General features: G+C 40.4%; 1 protein-coding gene across 1 annotated transcript in view; it reads right to left on the bottom strand.

Annotated features, from left to right (window-relative positions):
• Positions 1-20,145, bottom strand: part of LOC131951747 (cadherin-87A-like) — a 64,115-nt gene that overhangs the window by 31,887 nt on the left and 12,083 nt on the right. The window contains 9 exon segments of the mRNA XM_059314130.1: positions 5,704-5,844; positions 7,729-7,809; positions 7,811-7,873; positions 11,885-12,096; positions 13,486-13,558; positions 14,123-14,192; positions 16,506-16,666; positions 16,759-17,023; positions 19,585-19,658. Of these exon segments, the coding sequence (XP_059170113.1) occupies positions 5,704-5,844; positions 7,729-7,809; positions 7,811-7,873; positions 11,885-12,096; positions 13,486-13,558; positions 14,123-14,192; positions 16,506-16,666; positions 16,759-17,023; positions 19,585-19,658 (1,140 nt within the window).

The raw sequence follows: 20,145 nt of genomic DNA, 5'->3' as shown, positions 1-20,145 counted from the left end.
ACAGATATAAAACATGGATTGAATATGCTGCTCACAGAAAGCAAATATGGATTGGATATGTTGCTCACATACAAAACATGGATTGGATATTATGCTCACAGATATAAAACAGGGATTGTAAATGGTTTTTCTATCTTGATATCAGGACATACATGATATGGGACAGGTTGTTTTTGAGTGATATCAAAAAACACAGACGTGAGAGAAAGATGTGAGAGAAAGATGTGAGAGAAAGATGTGAGAGAAAGATGTGAGAGAAAGATGTGAGAGAAAGATGTGAGAGAAAGATGTGAGAGAAAGATGTGAGATTAAGACGTGAGAGAAAGACGTGAGAGAAAGATGCGAGAGAAAGATGTGAGAGAAAGATGTGAGAGAGAGAAAGATGTGAGAGAAAGATGTGAGAGAAAGATGTGAGAGAAAGATGTGAGAGAAAGATGTGAGAGAAAGACGTGAGAGAAAGACGTGAGAGAGAGAAAGATGTGAGAGAGAGAAAGATGTGAGAGAAAGATGTGAGAGAGAGAAAGATGTGAGAGAAAGATGTGAGAGAGAGAAAGATGTGAGAGAAAGATGTGAGAGAGAGAAAGATGTGAGAGAGAGAAAGATGTGAGAGAGAGAAAGATGTGAGAGAGAGAAAGATGTGAGAGAGAGAAAGATGTGAGAGAAAGATGTGAGAGAGAGAAAGATGTGAGAGAAAGATGTGAGAGAAAGATGTGAGAGAAAGATGTGAGAGAAAGATGTGAGAGAAAGATGTGAGAGAAAGATGTGAGAGAAAGATGTGAGAGAAAGATGTGAGAGAAAGATGTGAGAGAAAGATGTGAGAGAGAGAAAGATGTGAGAGAGAGAAAGATGTGAGAGAAAGACGTGAGAGAAAGATGTGAGAGAGAGAAAGATGTGAGAGAAAGATGTGAGAGAAAGACGTGAGAGAAAGATGTGAGAGAAAGATGTGAGAGAAAGACGTGAGAGAAAGACGTGAGAGAAAGATGTGAGAGAGAGAAAGATGTGAGAGAGAGAAAGATGTGAGAGAGAGAAAGATGTGAGAGAAAGACGTGAGAGAAAGATGTGAGAGAGAGAAAGATGTGAGAGAGAGAAAGATGTTAGAGAAAGATGTGAGAGAAAGACGTGAGAGAAAGATGTGAGAGAAAGATGTGAGAGAAAGACGTGAGAGAAAGACGTGAGAGAAAGATGTGAGAGAAAGATGTGAGAGAAAGATGTGAGAGAAAGACGTGAGAGAAAGATGTGAGAGAGAGAAAGATGTGAGAGAGAGAAAGATGTGAGAGAAAGATGTGAGAGAAAGATGTGAGAGAAAGATGTGAGAGAAAGATGTGAGAGAAAGATGTGAGAGAAAGATGTGAGAGAGAGAAAGATGTGAGAGAAAGACGTGAGAGAAAGATGTGAGAGAGAGAAAGATGTGAGAGAAAGACGTGAGAGAAAGATGTGAGAGAAAGATGTGAGAGAGAGAAAGATGTGAGAGAGAGAAAGATGTGAGAGAGAGAAAGATGTGAGAGAGAGAAAGATGTGAGAGAAAGATGTGAGAGAGAGAAAGATGTGAGAGAAAGACGTGAGAGAAAGATGTGAGAGAGAGAAAGATGTGAGAGAGAGAAAGATGTGAGAGAGAGAAAGATGTGAGAGAGAGAAAGATGTGAGAGAGAGAAAGATGTGAGAGAGAGAAAGATGTGAGAGAGAGAAAGATGTGAGAGAGAGAAAGATGTGAGAGAGAGAAAGATGTGAGAGAGAGAAAGATGTGAGAGAGAGAAAGATGTGAGAGAGAGAAAGATGTGAGAGAGAGAAAGATGTGAGAGAAAGATGTGAGAGAGAGAAAGATGTGAGAGAAAGATGTGAGAGAAAGATGTGAGAGAAAGATGTGAGAGAAAGATGTGAGAGAAAGATGTGAGAGAGAGAAAGATGTGAGAGAGAGAAAGATGTGAGAGAGAGAAAGATGTGAGAGAAAGATGTGAGAGAGAGAAAGATGTGAGAGAAAGACGTGAGAGAGAGATGTGAGAGAGAGAAAGATGTGAGAGAGAGAAAGATGTGAGAGAGAGAAAGATGTGAGAGAGAGAAAGATGTGAGAGAGAGAAAGATGTGAGAGAGAGAAAGATGTGAGAGAGATAAAGATGTGAGAGAGAGAAAGATGTGAGAGAGAGAAAGATGTGAGAGAGAGAAAGATGTGAGAGAGAGAAAGATGTGAGAGAGAGAAAGATGTGGGAGAAAGATGTGAGAGAAAGATGTGAGAGAAAGATGTGAGAGAAAGATGTGAGAGAAAGATGTGAGAGAGAGAAAGATGTGAGAGAGAGAAAGATGTGAGAGAGAGAAAGATGTGAGAGAGAGAAAGATGTGAGAGAGAAAAAGATGTGAGAGAGAGAAAGATGTGAGAGAGAGAAAGATGTGAGAGAGAGAAAGATGTGAGAGAGAGAAAGATGTGAGAGAAAGATGTGAGAGAAAGATGCGAGAGAAAGATGTGGGAGAAAGATGTGGGAGAAAGATGTGAGAGAAAGACGTGAGATTAAGACGTGAGAGAAAGATGTGAGAGAAAGATGTGAGAGAGAGAAAGATGTGAGAGAGAGAAAGATGTGAGAGAAAGATGTGAGAGAAAGATGTGAGAGAAAGATGTGAGAGAAAGATGTGAGAGAAAGACGTGAGAGAAAGACGTGAGAGAAAGACGTGAGAGAAAGATGTGAGAGAAAGATGTGAGAGAGAGATGTGAGAGAGAGAAAGATGTGAGAGAAAGATGTGAGAGAGAGAAAGATGTGAGAGAAAGATGTGAGAGAAAGACGTGAGAAATGTGAGAGAAAGATGTGAGAGAGAGAAAGATGTGAGAGAAAGATGTGAGAGAAAGACGTGAGAGAAAGATGTGAGAGAGAGAAAGATGTGAGAGAGAGAAAGATGAGAGAGAAAGATGTGAGAGAAAGATGTGAGAGAAAGATGTGAGAGAGAGAAAGATGTGAGAGAGAGAAAGATGTGAGAGAAAGATGTGAGAGAGAGAAAGATGTGAGAGAAAGATGTGAGAGAAAGATGTGAGAGAAAGATGTGAGAGAAAGATGTGAGAGAAAGATGTGAGAGAAAGATGTGAGAGAAAGATGTGAGAGAAAGATGTGAGAGAAAGATGTGAGAGAAAGATGTGAGAGAGAGAAAGATGTGAGAGAGAGAAAGATGTGAGAGAAAGACGTGAGAGAAAGATGTGAGAGAGAGAAAGATGTGAGAGAGAGAAAGATGTGAGAGAAAGATGTGAGAGAAAGACGTGAGAGAAAGATGTGAGAGAAAGATGTGAGAGAAAGACGTGAGAGAAAGACGTGAGAGAAAGATGTGAGAGAGAGAAAGATGTGAGAGAGAGAAAGATGTGAGAGAGAGAAAGATGTGAGAGAAAGACGTGAGAGAAAGATGTGAGAGAGAGAAAGATGTGAGAGAGAGAAAGATGTTAGAGAAAGATGTGAGAGAAAGACGTGAGAGAAAGATGTGAGAGAAAGATGTGAGAGAAAGACGTGAGAGAAAGACGTGAGAGAAAGATGTGAGAGAAAGATGTGAGAGAAAGATGTGAGAGAAAGACGTGAGAGAAAGATGTGAGAGAGAGAAAGATGTGGGAGAAAGATGTGAGAGAAAGATGTGAGAGAAAGATGTGAGAGAAAGATGTGAGAGAGAGAAAGATGTGAGAGAGAGAAAGATGTGAGAGAGAGAAAGATGTGAGAGAGAAAAAGATGTGAGAGAGAGAAAGATGTGAGAGAGAGAAAGATGTGAGAGAGAGAAAGATGTGAGAGAGAGAAAGATGTGAGAGAGAGAAAGATGTGAGAGAAAGATGCGAGAGAAAGATGTGAGAGAAAGATGTGAGAGAAAGACGTGAGATTAAGACGTGAGAGAAAGATGTGAGAGAAAGATGTGAGAGAGAGAAAGATGTGAGAGAGAGAAAGATGTGAGAGAAAGATGTGAGAGAAAGATGTGAGAGAAAGATGTGAGAGAAAGATGTGAGAGAAAGATGTGAGAGAAAGACGTGAGAGAAAGACGTGAGAGAAAGATGTGAGAGAAAGATGTGAGAGAGAGATGTGAGAGAGAGAAAGATGTGAGAGAAAGATGTGAGAGAGAGAAAGATGTGAGAGAAAGATGTGAGAGAAAGACGTGAGAAATGTGAGAGAAAGATGTGAGAGAGAGAAAGATGTGAGAGAAAGATGTGAGAGAAAGACGTGAGAGAAAGATGTGAGAGAGAGAAAGATGTGAGAGAGAGAAAGATGAGAGAGAAAGATGTGAGAGAAAGATGTGAGAGAAAGATGTGAGAGAAAGATGTGAGAGAGAGAAAGATGTGAGAGGAAAGATGTGAGAGAAAGATGTGAGAGAGAGAAAGATGTGAGAGAAAGATGTGAGAGAAAGACGTGAGAGAAAGATGTGAGAGAAGATGGTGAGAGAAAGATGTGAGGAGAAAGATGTGAGAGAAAGATGTGAGAGAAAGATGTGAGAGAAAGATGTGAGAGAAAGACGTGAGAGAGAGAAAGATGTGAGAGAGAGAAAGATGTGAGAGAAAGATGTGAGAGAGAGAAAGATGTGAGAGAGAGAAAGATGTGAGAGAGAGAAAGATGTGAGAGAGAGAAAGATGTGAGAGAAAGATGTGAGAGAGAGAAAGATGTGAGAGAGAGAAAGATGTGAGAGAGAGAAAGATGTGAGAGAAAGAGCTGAGAGAGAGAAAGATGTGAGAGAAAGACGTGAGAGAGAGATGTGAGAGAGAGAAAGATGTGAGAGAGAGAAAGATGTGAGAGAGAGAAAGATGTGAGAGAGAGAAAGATGTGAGAGAGAGAAAGATGTGAGAGAGAGAAAGATGTGAGAGAGAGAAAGAAGTGAGAGAGAGAAAGATGTGAGAGAGAGAAAGATGTGGGAGAAAGATGTGAGAGAAAGATGTGAGAGAAGATGTGAGAGAAAGAGTGTGAGAGAAAGATGTGAGAGAGAGAAGATGTGAGAGAGAGAAAGATGTGAGAGAGAGAAAGATGTGAGACGAGAGAAAGATGTGAGAGAGAGAAAGATGTGAGAGAGAGAAAGATGTGAGAGAGAGAAAGATGTGAGAGAGAGAAAGATGTGAGAGAGAGAAAGATGTGAGAGAGAAAGATGTGAGAGAAGATGTGAGAGAAAGATGAGAGAGAAAGATGTGAGAGAGAGAGATGTGAGAGAGAGAGAGAGATGAGAGAGAGAGAAAGATGTGAGAGAAAGATGAGAGAGAAAGATGTGAGAGAGAGAAAGATGTGAGAGAGAGAAAGATGTGAGAGAGAAAGATGTGAGAGAGAGAAGATGTGAGAGAAAGATGTGAGAGAGAGAAAGATGTGAGAGAGAGAAAGATGTGAGAGAAAGATGTGCAGAGAGAGAAAGATGTGAGGAGAGAGAAAGATGTGAGAGAGAGAAAGATGTGAGAGAAAGATGTGAGAGAAAGATGTGAGAGAGAGAAAGATGTGAGAGAAAGATGTGAGATGAGAAAGATAGTGAGAGATGTGAGAGAAAGATGTGAGAGATGAGAAAGATGTGAGAGAAAGATGTGAGAGAAAGATGTGAGAGAAAGATGTGAGAGAAAGATGTGAGAGAAAGATGTGAGAGAAAGATGTGAGAGAAAGATGTGAGAGAAAGATGTGAGAGAAAGATGTGAGAGAAAGATGTGAGAGAAAGATGTGAGAGAAAGATGTGAGAGAAAGATGTGAGAGAGAAAGATGTGTGAGAAAGAAGTGAGAGAAAAAGACTGACTCTGTAGTCAAACACTGTGGATGATGCTTCATTGCCCACTCCATCAAAAGCTTTGTCTGGGGTGAAAGAAAACCTCAAGATGCTGTTGGCGTCGGGGTCTTCTGCCAGGATTCTGTAGACACTCACACCCAGAAACTTCATCTGGAAAAAATGTGTTGACAGCTGGTGTGAGGGGTTGACAGTTTGTGTGAGGGGTTGACAGCTGGTGTGAGGGGTTGGGTATGTTGACAGTTTGTGTGAGGGGAGGGGTATGTTGACAGCTGAGTGTGAGGGGTGGGGTATGTTGACAGTTTGTGTGAGGGGTTGGGTATGTTGACAGTTTGTGTGAGAGCGAGGGGTATGTTGACAGTTTGTGTGAGGGGAGGGGTATGTTGACAGTTTGTGTGAGGGGAGGGGTATGTTGACAGTTTGTGTGAGGGGAGGGGTATGTTGACAGTTTGTGTGAGGGGTGGGGTATGTTGACAGTTTGTGTGAGGGGGAGGGGTATGTTGACAGTTTGTGTGAGGGGAGGGGTATGTTGACAGTTTGTGTGAGGGGAGGGGTATGTTGACAGTTTGTGTGAGGGAGGGGTATGTTGACAGTTTGTGTGAGGGAGGGGTTATGTTGACAGTTTGTGTGAGGGGTGGGGTATGTTGACAGTTTTGTGTGAGGGGAGGGGTATGTTGACAGTTTGTGTGAGGGGAGGGGTATGTTGACAGTTTATGTGAGGGGGTGGGTATGTTGACAGCTGGTATGTGTGAGGGGGAGAGTTATGTTGACAGTTTTTATAGAGGGTGGGTAAGAGAGCTTGGGGGGTGGGGGCAAGTGAACAAACAAATAAATGTGGACCAACAAAGTGAATGTGGACCAACAAATGAATGTGGACCAACAAACAAAGCAACAAATAAATGTGGACCAACAAACAAAGCAACAAATGAATGTGGACCAACAAATGAATAAAGACCAACAAACAAAGCAACAAATGAATGTGGACCAACAAATGAATGTGGACCAACAAATGTGGACCAACAAATGAATGTGGACTAATAAACAAAGCAACAAATGAATGTGGACCAACAAACAAAGCAACAAATGAATGTGGACCAACAAACAAAGCAACAAATGAATGTGGACCAACAAATGAATGTGGACCAACAAACAAAGCAACAAATGAATGTGGACCAACAAATGAATGTGGACAAACAAATAAATGTGGACCAACAAACAAAGCAACAAATGAATGTGGACCAACAAATGAATGTGGACCAACAAACAAAGCAACAAATGAATGTGGACCAACAAATGAATGTGGACAAACAAACAAACCAACAAATGAATGTGGACCAACAAATAAATGTGGACCAACAAACAAACCAACAAATGAATGTGGACCAACAAATAAATGTGGACCAACAAATGAATGTGGACCAACAAACAAAGCAACAAATGAATGTGGACCAACAAATGAATGTGGACCAACAAACAAAGCAACAAATGAATGTGGACCAACAAATAAATGTGGACCAACAAACAAAGCAACAAATGAATGTGGACCAACAAACAAGCAACAAATGAATGTGGACCAACAAACAAAGCAACAAATAAATGTGGACCAACAAACAAAGCAACAAATGAATGTGGACCAACAAATGTGGACCAACAAATGTGGACCAACAAATGAATGTGGACAACAAATGAATGTGGACCAACAAACAAAGCAACAAATGAATGTGGACCAACAAATGAATGTGGACCAACAAACAAAACAACAAATGAATGTGGACCAACAAACAAAGCAACAAATGAATGTGGACCAACAAATGAATGTAGACCAACAAACAAAGCAACAAATGAATGTGGACCAACAAATGAATGTGGACCAACAAATGAATGTGGACCAACAAATGAATGTGGACCAACAAAATGAATGTGGACCAATAAACAAAGCAACAAATGAATGTGGACCAACAAATGTGGACCAACAAATGAATGTGGACCAATAAACAAAGCAACAAATGAATGTGGACCAACAACAAAGCAACAAACGGTGTTGAACCTACTCTCTGGTACACTGACTGACTGTGACAGGGGGTTGATGCGGGGGTCTCTGTTGTTGATGTCTAGGAGTCTCCACCGTCAGCTTGGTGGTGCCCATCTTTGAGGTTGGGGTGCCTGCATCTCGTGCTAGTAGCTGTAGATAGAGCAAGACATTGACACTACTGATACATCTCATGCTAGTAGCTGTAGATAGAGCAAGACATTGACACTACTGATACATCTCATGCTAGTAGCTGTAGATAGGTGCAAGACATTGACACTACTGATACATCTCATGCTAGTAGCTGCAGATAGGGCAAGACATTGACACTACTGATACATCTCATGCTAGTAGCTGCAGATAGGGCAAGACATTGACACTACTGATACATCTCATGCTAGTAGCTGCAGATAGGGCAAGACATTGACACTACTGATACATCTCATGCTAGTAGCTGTAGATAGGGCAAGACATTGACACTACTGATACATCTCATGCTAGTAGCTGCAGATAGGGCAAGACATTGACACTACTGATACATCTCATGCTAGTAGCTGCAGATAGGGCAAGACATTGACACTACTGATACATCTCATGCTAGTAGCTGTAGATAGGGCAAGACATTGACACTACTGATACATCTCATGCTAGTAGCTGCAGATAGGGCAAGACATTGACACTGACTGATACATCTCATGCTAGTAGCTGTAGATAGGGCAAGACATTGACACTACTGATACATCTCATGCTAGTAGCTGCAGATAGGGCAAGACATTGACACTACTGATACATCTCATGCTAGTAGCTGTAGATAGGGCAAGACATTGACACTACTGATACATCTCATGCTAGTAGCTGCAGATAGGGCAAGACATTGACACTACTGATACATCTCATGCTAGTAGCTGTAGATAGGGCAAGACATTGACACTACTGATCTACTGACTGAATACTGATACATCTCATGCTAGTAGCTGCAGATAGGGCAAGACATTGACACTACTGATACATCTCATGCTAGTAGCTGTAGATAGGGCAAGACATTGACACTACTGATACATCTTGTGCTAGTAGCTGTAGATAGGGCAAAGACATTGACACTACTGATACATCTTGTGCTAGTAGCTGTAGATAGGGCAAGACATTGACACTACTGATACATCTCATGCTAGTAGCTGTAGATAGGGCAAGACATTGACACCTACTGATACATCTCATGCTAGTAGCTGTAGATAGGGCAAGACATGACTACTACTGATACACTCTCATGCTAGTAGCTGTAGATAGGGCAAGACATGACAACTGATACATCTCATGCTAGTAGCTGTAGATAGGGCAAGACATTGACACTACTGATACATCTCATGCTAGTAGCTGTAGATAGGGCAAGACATTGACACTACTGATACATCTCATGCTAGTAGCTGTAGATAGGGGCAAGACATCTGAGACATCCATACTGATACATCTCATGCTAGTAGCTGCAGATAGGGCAAGACATTGACACTACTGATACATCTCATGCTAGTAGCTGTAGATCGAGGCAAGACATTGACACTACTGATACATCTCATGCTAGTAGCTGTAGATAGAGCAAGACATTGACACTACTGATACATCAGTCATGCTAGTAGCTGTAGATAGGGCAAGACACTTGACACTACTGATACATCTCATGCTAGTAGCTGTAGATAGGGCAAGGACATTGACACTACTGATACATCTCATGCTAGTAGCTGTAGATAGGGCAAGACATTGACACTACTGATACATCTCATGCTAGTAGCTGTAGATAGGGCAAGACATTGACACTACTGATACATCTCATGCTAGTAGCTGTAGATAAGGGCAAGACATTGACACTACTGATACATCTCATGCTAGTAGCTGTAGATAGGGCAAGACATTGACACTACTGATACATCTCATGCTAGTAGCTGTAGATAGGGCAAGACATTGACACTACTGATACATCTCATGCTAGTAGCTGTAGATAGGGCAAGACATTGACACTACTGATACATCTCATGCTAGTAGCCTGTAGATAGGGCAAGACATTGACACTACTGATACATCTCATGCTAGTAGCTGTAGATAGGGCAAGACATTGACACTACTGATACATCTCATGCTAGTAGCTGAGTAGATAGGCATAGACATTGACACTACTGATACATCTCATGCTAGTAGCTGTAGATAGGGCAAGACATTGACACTACTGATACATCTCATGCTAGTAGCCTGTAGATAGGGCTAAGACATTGACACTACTGATACATCTCATGCTAGTAGCTGTAGATAGGGCAAGACATTGACACTACTGATACATCTCATGCTAGTAGCTGTAGATAGGGCAAGACATTGACACTACTGATACATCTCTGAGTAGCTGCAGATAGAGACATTGACCATACTGCTCATCTCATGCAGTAGCTGTAGATAGGGCAAGACATTGACACTACTGATACATCTCATGCTAGTAGCTGTAGATAGAGCAAGACATTGACACTACTGATAATAGGGCAAGACATTGACACTACTGATACATCTCATGCTAGTAGCTGTAGATAGGGCAAGACATTGACACTACTGATACATCTCATGCTAGTAGCTGTAGATAGGGCAAGACATTGACACTACTGATACATCTCATGCTAGTAGCTGTAGATAGAGCAAGACATTGACACTACTGATACATCTCATGCTAGTAGCTGTAGATAGGGCAAGACATTGACACTACTGATACATCTCATGCTAGTAGCTGTAGATAGGGCAAGACATTGACACTACTGATACATCTCATGCTAGTAGCTGTAGATAGGGCAAGACATTGACACTACTGATACATCTCATGCTAGTAGCTGCAGATAGGGCAAGACATTGACACTACTGATACATCTCATGCTAGTAGCTGTAGATAGGGCAAGACATTGACACTACTGATACATCTCATGCTAGTAGCTGCAGATAGGGCAAGACATTGACACTACTGATACATCTCATGCTAGTAGCTGTAGATAGGGCAAGACATTGACACTACTGATACATCTCATGCTAGTAGCTGTAGATAGGGCAAGATATTGACACTACTGATACATCTCATGCTAGTAGCTGTAGATAGGGCAAGACATTGACACTACTGATACATCTCATGCTAGTAGCTGCAGATAGGGCAAGACATTGACACTACTGATACATCTCATGCTAGTAGCTGTAGATAGGGCAAGACATTGACACTACTGATACATCTCATGCTAGTAGCTGTAGATAGAGCAAGACATTGACACTACTGATACATCTCATGCTAGTAGCTGTAGATAGGGCAAGACATTGACACTACTGATACATCTCATGCTAGTAGCTGTAGATAGGGCAAGACATTGACACTACTGATACATCTCATGCTAGTAGCTGTAGATAGAGCAAGACATTGACACTACTGATACATCTCATGCTAGTAGCTGTAGATAGAGCAAGACATTGACACTACTGATACATCTCATGCTAGTAGCTGTAGATAGGGCAAGACATTGACACTACTGATACATCTCATGCTAGTAGCTGTAGATAGGGCAAGACATTGACACTACTGATACATCTCATGCTAGTAGCTGTAGATAGGGCAAGACATTGACACTACTGATACATCTCATGCTAGTAGCTGCAGATAGAGCAAGACATTGACACTACTGATACATCTCATGCTAGTAGCTGTAGATAGGGCAAGACATTGACACTACTGATACATCTCATGCTAGTAGCTGTAGATAGGGCAAGACATTGACACTACTGATTTTTTTATCTCAACTAATGGGGCAGTAGTGTATTTGGGGGTCATGGTGAGGTCTAGTTTTCATAGTCACCTTTTGCAAGGATTTCAATGTTAATTTGAGGTTGCGAAATACAATAGAAGCAGAAAGAAAGTGTAGATTTGGGTAGCTTTAAAAACAGAGGGCGAGTGAAAATACTGGTAGATAAATTAGGCTACAGCTAGCCATGTAAGACATATGAATGTGTATAAGACGTGTAAGATGTATGAATGTGTACACATCAGATGTATACATGTGTACATGTAAGACATATGAATGTGTACACATCAGACATATAAATGTGTACGTGTAAGACATATGAATGTGTACACAAGTAGACTGCCCATGAACCCACCTGCATCTCAAACAACTTTTGTGTATCATAATCAAAAGTGGCATCAGGCGTAGTGTAGATGTCAGCAGTAAAAAACTTGCCACTCTCTACATAGGTGGCGTTGTAAACTGTGAACTTGCCCAGGGCACCATTCTGGATGGAAAAATCTATTCGCCCATTGCCAGTGGTAGGGGAATCCCCATCAGAAGCTGTCACTTTTATGACAAAAACATCTGGAAATGAAGTGGATATGGCATGAGGCAGTGCAATGGGCAGGGCAGTGGGCATGAGACCAGCATATTAAAGCATGATAATGTAATGAGAAAGAAAATGTGTACGAACTAACGTCCTCTATGTAATAAGAAAGAAAATGTGTACAAACTAACATCCTCTATGTAATAAGAAAGAAATGTGTAGGAACTAACTTCTATGTAATAAGAAAGAAATGTGTAAGAACTAACGTCTTCTATGTAATAAGAAAGAAATGTGTAAGAACTGATGTCCTCTATGTAATTAGAAAGAAATGTGTAGGAACTAACTTCTATGAAATAAGAAAGAAAATGTGTAGGAACTAACTTCTATGAAATAAGAAAGAAAATGTGTAGGAACTAACTTCTATGTAATAAGAAAGAAATGTGTAAGAACTGACGTCCTCTATGTAATAAGAAAAAAATGTGTAAGAACTAACTTCCTCTATGTAATTAGAAAGAAATGTGTAAGAACTGACGTCCTCTATGTAATGAGAAAGAAAATGTGTAGGAACTAACTTCTATGAAATAAGAAAGAAAATGTGTAGGAACTAACTTCTATGTAATTAGAAAGAAATGTGTAAGAACTAACTTCCTCTATGTAATAAGAAAGAAATGTGTAAGAACTGACGTCCTCTATGTAATAAGAAAGAAATGTGTAAGAACTAATGGCATCTATGTAATAGAAAGAAATGTGTAAGAACTAACGTCCTCTATGTAATTAGAAAGAAATGTGTAAGAACTGACATCCTCTATGTAATTAGAAAGAAATGTGTAAGAACTGACGTCCTCTATGTAATAAGAAAGAAATGTGTAAGAACTGACGTCCTCTATGTAATAAGAAAAAAATTTGTAAGAACTAACGTCCTCTATGTAATTAGAAAGAAATGTGTAAGAACTAACGTCCTCTATGTAATAAGAAAGAAATGTGTAAGAACTGACGTCCTCTATGTAATAAGAAAGAAATGTGTAAGAACTAACGTCCTCTATGTAATTAGAAAGAAATGTGTAAGAACTAACGTCCTCTATGTAATTAGAAAGAAATGTGTAAGAACTAACGTCCTCTATGTAATAAGAAAGAAATGTGTAAGAACTGACGTCCTCTATGTAATAAGAAAGAAATGTGTAAGAACTAACGTCCTCTATGTAATAAGAAAGAAATGTGTAAGAACTGACGTCCTCTAACTAATAAGAAAGAAATGTGTAAGAACTGACGTCCTCTATGTAATTAGAAAGAAATGTGTAAGAACTAATGTCCTCTATGTAAGAACTAACGTCCTCTATGTAATTAGAAAGAAATGTGTAAGAACTAATGTCCTCTATGTAAGAACTAACGTCCTCTATGTAATTAGAAAGAAATGTGTAAAATCTAACTTCCTCTGGTGTCCTCTCGAATCTGTGCTCTGTAAGCCGTTGAAGAAAAAACTGGGGCGTTGTTGTTTATGTCCTACATCAGAAATACAAGATAACCATCATCACCGTACAGTAGGCTAAATTGATGGAGTACTTAAAATGACAATAACTGTGACAGTACAGTAGGCTAAATTGATGTAGTACTTAAAATGACAATAACTGTGACAGTACAGTAGGCTAAATTGATGTAGTACTTAAAATGACAATAACTGTGACAGTACAGTAGGCTAAATTGATGTAGTACTTAAAATGACAATAACTGTGACAGTACAGTAGGCTAAATTGATGTAGTACTTAAAATGACAATAACTGTGACAGTACAGTAGGCTAAATTGATGTAGTACTTAAAATGACAATAACTGTGACAGTACAGTAGGCTAAATTGATGTAGTACTTAAAATGACAATAACTGTGACAGTACAGTAGGCTAAATTGATGAAGTACTTAAAATGACAATAATTGTCACAGTACAGTAGGCTAAATTGATGAAGTACTTAAAATGACAATAACTGTGACAGTACAGTAGGCTAAATTGATGAAGTACTTAAAATGACAATAATTGTCACAGTACAGTAGGCTAAATTGATGAAGTACTTACAATGACAATAATTGTCACAGTACAGTAAGAAATTTGACTCCCATCTGTGACTGTAACTGTGAACTGAAATCTGTAAACAAAATTGAGAATCCCCATCAAAGCAGAAATACAATGGTTTGTGTCATGTTGGTATTGTGTTGGGATGAGGTTTGTATGGTTTGTGTCATGTTGGTATTGTGTTGGGATGAGGTTTGTGTCATGTTGGTATTGTGTTGGGATGAGGTTTGTATGGTTTGTGTCATGTTGGTATTGTGTTGGGATGAGGTTTGTATGGTTTGTGTCATGTTGGTATTGTGTTGGGATGAGGTTTGTATGGTTTGTGTCTAGTTGGTATTGTGTTGGGATGAGGTTTGTGTTATGTTGGTATTGTATTGGGATGAGGTTTGTGTCATGTTGGTATTGTGTTGGGATGAGGTTTGTGTTATGTTGGTATTGGGTTGTGTTATGTTGGTATTGTATTGGGATGAGGTTTGTGTCATGTTGGTATTGTGTTGGGATGAGGTTGTGTGTCTATGTTGGTATTGTGTTGGGGATGAGGTTTGTGTTATGTTGGTATTGTGTTGGGATGAGGTTTGTGGTCATGTTGGTATTGTGTTGGGATGAGGTTTGTGTCAGGTTGGTATTGTGGGTTGAGGTTGTGTCATGTGGTATTGTGTGGGATGAGGTTTGTGTAATTGGTATGTGTTGGATGTGTTGTGTCTGTTGGTTTGTGCTGGTTGGGAATTGGGGTTGTGTGGTTGTGTCATGTTGGTATTGTGTTGGGATGAGGTTTGTATTGTTTGTGTCTATGTTGGTGTTGTGTTGGGATGAGGTTTGTATTGTTTGTGTCATGTTGGTGTGGGGGTTGAGGTTATATTTATGTAATTAACAATTATTACTTGTAAATAAACTATAGTCTAAATACCATAATACATGTTGGTGTTGTGTTGGGATGAGGTTTGTATTGTTTGTGTTATGTTGGTGTTGTGTTGGGATGAGGTTTGTATTGTTTGTGTCATGTTGGTGTGGGGGTTGAGGTTTATATTGTTTGTTTTTTTTCTCAGCCTTTTGTATCAGTGTGAGATGGAGTGGTTCACTGAGCCACGTTGTAGCCATCTTTTCAAGTTTGTAAATGATATTGTTGGTCAATATTTTTTTTTTGAAAATAAAATTCGATCAACGTTGACCAAGCTCAATAAATATTAAGTGCAAGTTTGGGAGGGATGGTAGAGTGAGGTCTGACGTCATTTTGTCAGTTAACTTCTGGAACAATCTGGGGAGGCTGGGAGGTCAATGGCCATTTATGGTATGGATGAGCCCGCTATACATACCATAAATGGCCACTTATGGTATGGATGAGCCCGCTATACATACCATAAATGGCCACTTATGGTATGGATGAGCCCGCTATACATACCATAAATGGCCACTTATGGTATGGATGAGCCCGCTATACATACCATAAATGGCCACTTATGGTATGGATGAGCCCGCTATACATACCATAAATGGCCACTTATGGTATGGATGAGCCCGCTATACATACCATAAATGGCCACTTATGGTATGGATGAGCCCGCTATACATACCATAAATGGCCATTTATGGTATGGATGAGCCCGCTATACATACCATAAATGGCCACTTATGGTATGGATGAGCCCGCTATACATACCATAAATGGCCACTTATGGTATGGATGAGCCCGCTATACATACCATAAATGGCCACTTATGGTATGGATGAGCCCGCTATTCATATGAATACCATGATTTATTTAAAGTTTGTGGTGGTTTTAAAAAGCATGACCACTGCTGTCTTAAGTTTTACATTTTATGTACAAGATATGATCTTTCTGTTTGTTTTTAAAATAAGTACGCATTGCTAAATTCCACATATGGATGTACACTCCCCCCCTCTCCTCCCCCCCCCCCCCCCCCACACAGAAGTCTACTGGGACACCCTGGTCCCTCCTTAAGAAGGGACATAAATGGCTGGCTTACTTAACTTTATCCCTGTTGATTAAGATGAAATTCCAATACTGTTGAATGACATACATTGTATTTTTTATATTAAGTTTGATTATTTCACTGGTGTTTTTTAAGCTTACTTTCTTCATTTGAATAGGTCTCGAGTTTATAATCTATTAAATAAGAAAGTGAAAACCAGCAAGATGAAACAAACTCATTTCTTCCTAAATATTTCAAGTATTTTGCCCGGAGATATTTTTTCTCTGGGATGATTTGTCTGAGATGTACAAACATACGTCATAGACTCAAGCAAATGTATGTCACAGAAACATACTAACTTATATCAGACATAACCAAACAAACATCACAGACTCAAGCAAACGTATGTCACAGACAAAAGCAAGAGTATGTTCACTAAAACATTTAAAACGTACGTTCCGTTGCTGGGAGCGTCCCCATACATAACTGGTTGTACGGCTGTGATGTTGGCGTAGTTCTGGTTGTTGGTGTTCAGCCCTTGAGTTGTTTTCCAGATGCCAGTTTGGTCGTTGCTGGTAAACTGGAGTGGTCCTCCAACTGTGTCTGGGTCAATGGCCTGGTCAAGGAGAGTTTCAAATCTGTAGTTTCAGGAACTTCTCTAATGGGATCTTATTAGACAGACAAAACAAGTCCACATTAAATACTGACTGTTATAGTGAGTCCATTGATAGGGACTGTGTCGCCCTCGTTGATGTATCTCAGGTAAGTTCTGTCTATTTGTGGCGCGTTGTCGTTGACATCTTTGATCCTGATGGTGAGTGGCACCGAGCTGGCCCTGCCATTGCCGTTGTCGTCTGTGGCTGACACCGTCAGACTGTACTCTTTCTTCCTCTCATAGTCAATGCAGGGGAAGGTACCCGGTGTGTTACACGCTGCCACTGTTACCCTGCCAGTCTTCTCGTCTATTGAAAAACTGGGCAAAAACAATTTGACTCAAGTAAAAAACACAGGTGGGATATTGCCATAAACACACAGGTGGGATATTGCCATAAACACACAGGTGGGATATTGCCATAAACACTTACACAGGTGGGATATTGCAATAAACACTTACACAGGTGGGATATTGCCATAAACACTTACACAGGTGGGATATTGCCATAAACACTTACACAGGTGGGATATTGCCATAAACACACAGGTGGGATATTGCCATAAACACTTACACAGGTGGGATATTGCCATAAACACTTACACAGGTGGGATATTGCAATAAACACTTACACAGGTGGGATATTGCCATAAACACTTACACAGGTGGGATATTGCCATAAACACTTACACAGGTGGGATATTGCCATAAACACTTACACAGGTGGGATATTGCCATAAACACACAGCTGGGATATTGCCATAAACACTTACACAGGTGGGATATTGCCATAAACACTTACACAGGTGGGATATTGCCATAAACACTTACACAGGTGGGATATTGCCATAAACACACAGGTGGGATATTGCCATAAACACACAGGTGGGATATTGCCATAAACACTTACACAGGTGGGATATTGCCATAAACACACAGGTGGGATATTGCCATAAACACACAGGTGGGATATTGCCATAAACACACAGGTGGGATATTGCCATAAACACTTACACAGGTGGGATATTGCCATAAACACACAGGTGGGATATTGCCATAAACACTTACACAGGTGGGATATTGCAATAAACACTTACACAGGTGGGATATTGCCATAAATACTTACACAGGTGGGATATTGCCATAAACACTTACACAGGTGGGATATTGCCATAAACACTTACACAGGTGGGATATTGCCATAAACACTTACACAGGTGGGATATAGACATAAACACTTACACAGGTGGGATATTGCCATAAACACACAGGTGGTATATTGCCATAAACACTTACACAGGTGGGATATTGCCATAAACACTTACACAGGTGGGATATTGCCATAAACACACAGGTGGGATATTGCCATAAACACACAGGTGGGATATTGCCATAAACACACAGGTGGGATATTGCCATAAACACTTACACAGGTGGGATATTGCCATAAACACTTACACAGGTGGGATATTGCCATAAACACTTACACAGGTGGGATATAGCCATAAACACTTACACAGGTGGGATATTGCCATAAACACTTACACAGGTGGGATATTGCCATAAACACTTACACAGGTGGGATATTGCCATAAAAACTTACACAGGTGGGATATTGCCATAAACACTTACACAGGTGGGATATAGCCATAAACACTTACACAGGTGGGATATTGCCATTGTAACGTTAACCTATCTATCAGCCAAATAGAAGGAGAACGTCCCCGGATTCTTTTTTCGGGGTCATATGCAAATGCCTATCGGCCTAAGTGGATGAACACTTAACACAACGACCACTAGGGCTCGAATTTAATGTCTAGGGAAGCTAGTGATACTATTGTAATTAACACTCATCCAATCTACATACGACCTTTTAATCAGCGAACACAGTTGTGGCAGAACACAAAGATGAACTAGATAAAATATTTAATGTATAAAATATCAAAAACCCAACTTACACAATGTAGGAAAAAACACTATCACAGATTTCTACACTGTCTAAAAAACAGCCACAGGCCACACAACACTGCTGTAGCTTCAGGAATTACTTAGCGACAAGTAATATTAAACTAGAAGACTAAATCACTTAAGAAAGCAAGGCACACACAGGTCTTAAGTACTCTCACGTTCAAATGGTCAGAGTCTATAGCCGGACAATATGGACGGCTGCCTGAATAAGGTAAAACGGCCTGTAGACTGCCTGGTCAAGAAAAACTGCCTCGTGTTGCGAGTGTGCAGTGCAATTAAAGACTTCTGTGACAGGGGAGGTTATCCTCAACTCATGTCGCCATTGGTTGGGATAATCATCTGATCAGAATCATTCAATCAGATTTTAATGGAAAATTTCTATGTCTCAAACACCTTAATAAGTCAGTGGAAAAACCCCAGGTGTTACACCATCATTCCATATAAGGAATTATACAATGTCAAAATAAAAATGACTCGACCTAAGTAGGTCACACCATAAACACACAGGTGGGATATTGCCATAAACACACAGGTGGGATATTGCCATAAACACACAGGTGGGATATTGCCATAAACACTTACACAGGTGGGATATTGCCATAAACACACAGGTGGGATATTGCCATAAACACTTACACAGGTGGGATATTGCCATAAACACTTACACAGGTGGGATATTGCCATAAACACTTACACAGGTGGGATATTGCCATAAACACTTACACAGGTGGGATATAGCCATAAACACTTACACAGGTGGGATATTGCCATAAACACTTACACAGGTGGGATATTGCCATAAACACACAGGTGGGATATTGCCATAAACACACAGGTGGGATATTGCCATAAACACACAGGTGGGATATTGCTATAAACACTTACACAGGTGGGATATTGCCATAAACACTTACACAGGTGGGATATTGCCATACAGTTTGTAAACAATACCAGATGTGCCAAAATTCCCCTCTTCAGAATCTGTGGCCTAAAAGGATTTGAACAAGTTATGCTCAAGTTATTTGGTCAAATTCAATCTATTTTCAAATTTTTTGTAATGCTTTTTTGTATCAGTTATTAGGCTGCCACCCCCATCCCCACAATGAGATATTTACTGATCTTAGCATTAGAACTTAATGCCCACTGACCCCTATCATGTACCTAATGACCCCTATCAGATAACCACTGACCCAATCTATCAGATACCCACTGACCCCCTCTATCAGATACCCACTGACCCCCTCTATCAGATAACCACTGACCCAATCTATCAGATACCCACTGACCCCCTCTATCAGATACCCACTGACCCCTCTATCAGGTACCAACTGACCCACTCTATCAGATACCCACTGACCCCTAACAGGTACCTACTGACCCCTATCAGATACCCACTGACCCAATCTATCAGATACCAACTGACCCCCTCTATCAGATACCCACTGACCCCATCTATCAGATACCAACTGACCCCC

Source organism: Physella acuta, unplaced genomic scaffold (assembly GCF_028476545.2).
Source record: "Physella acuta isolate Inbredline_101_S28 unplaced genomic scaffold, ASM2847654v3 ptg000824l, whole genome shotgun sequence".
NCBI lineage: Eukaryota > Metazoa > Mollusca > Gastropoda > Physidae > Physella > Physella acuta.
This window is presented reverse-complemented; position numbering and strand designations above follow the sequence as displayed.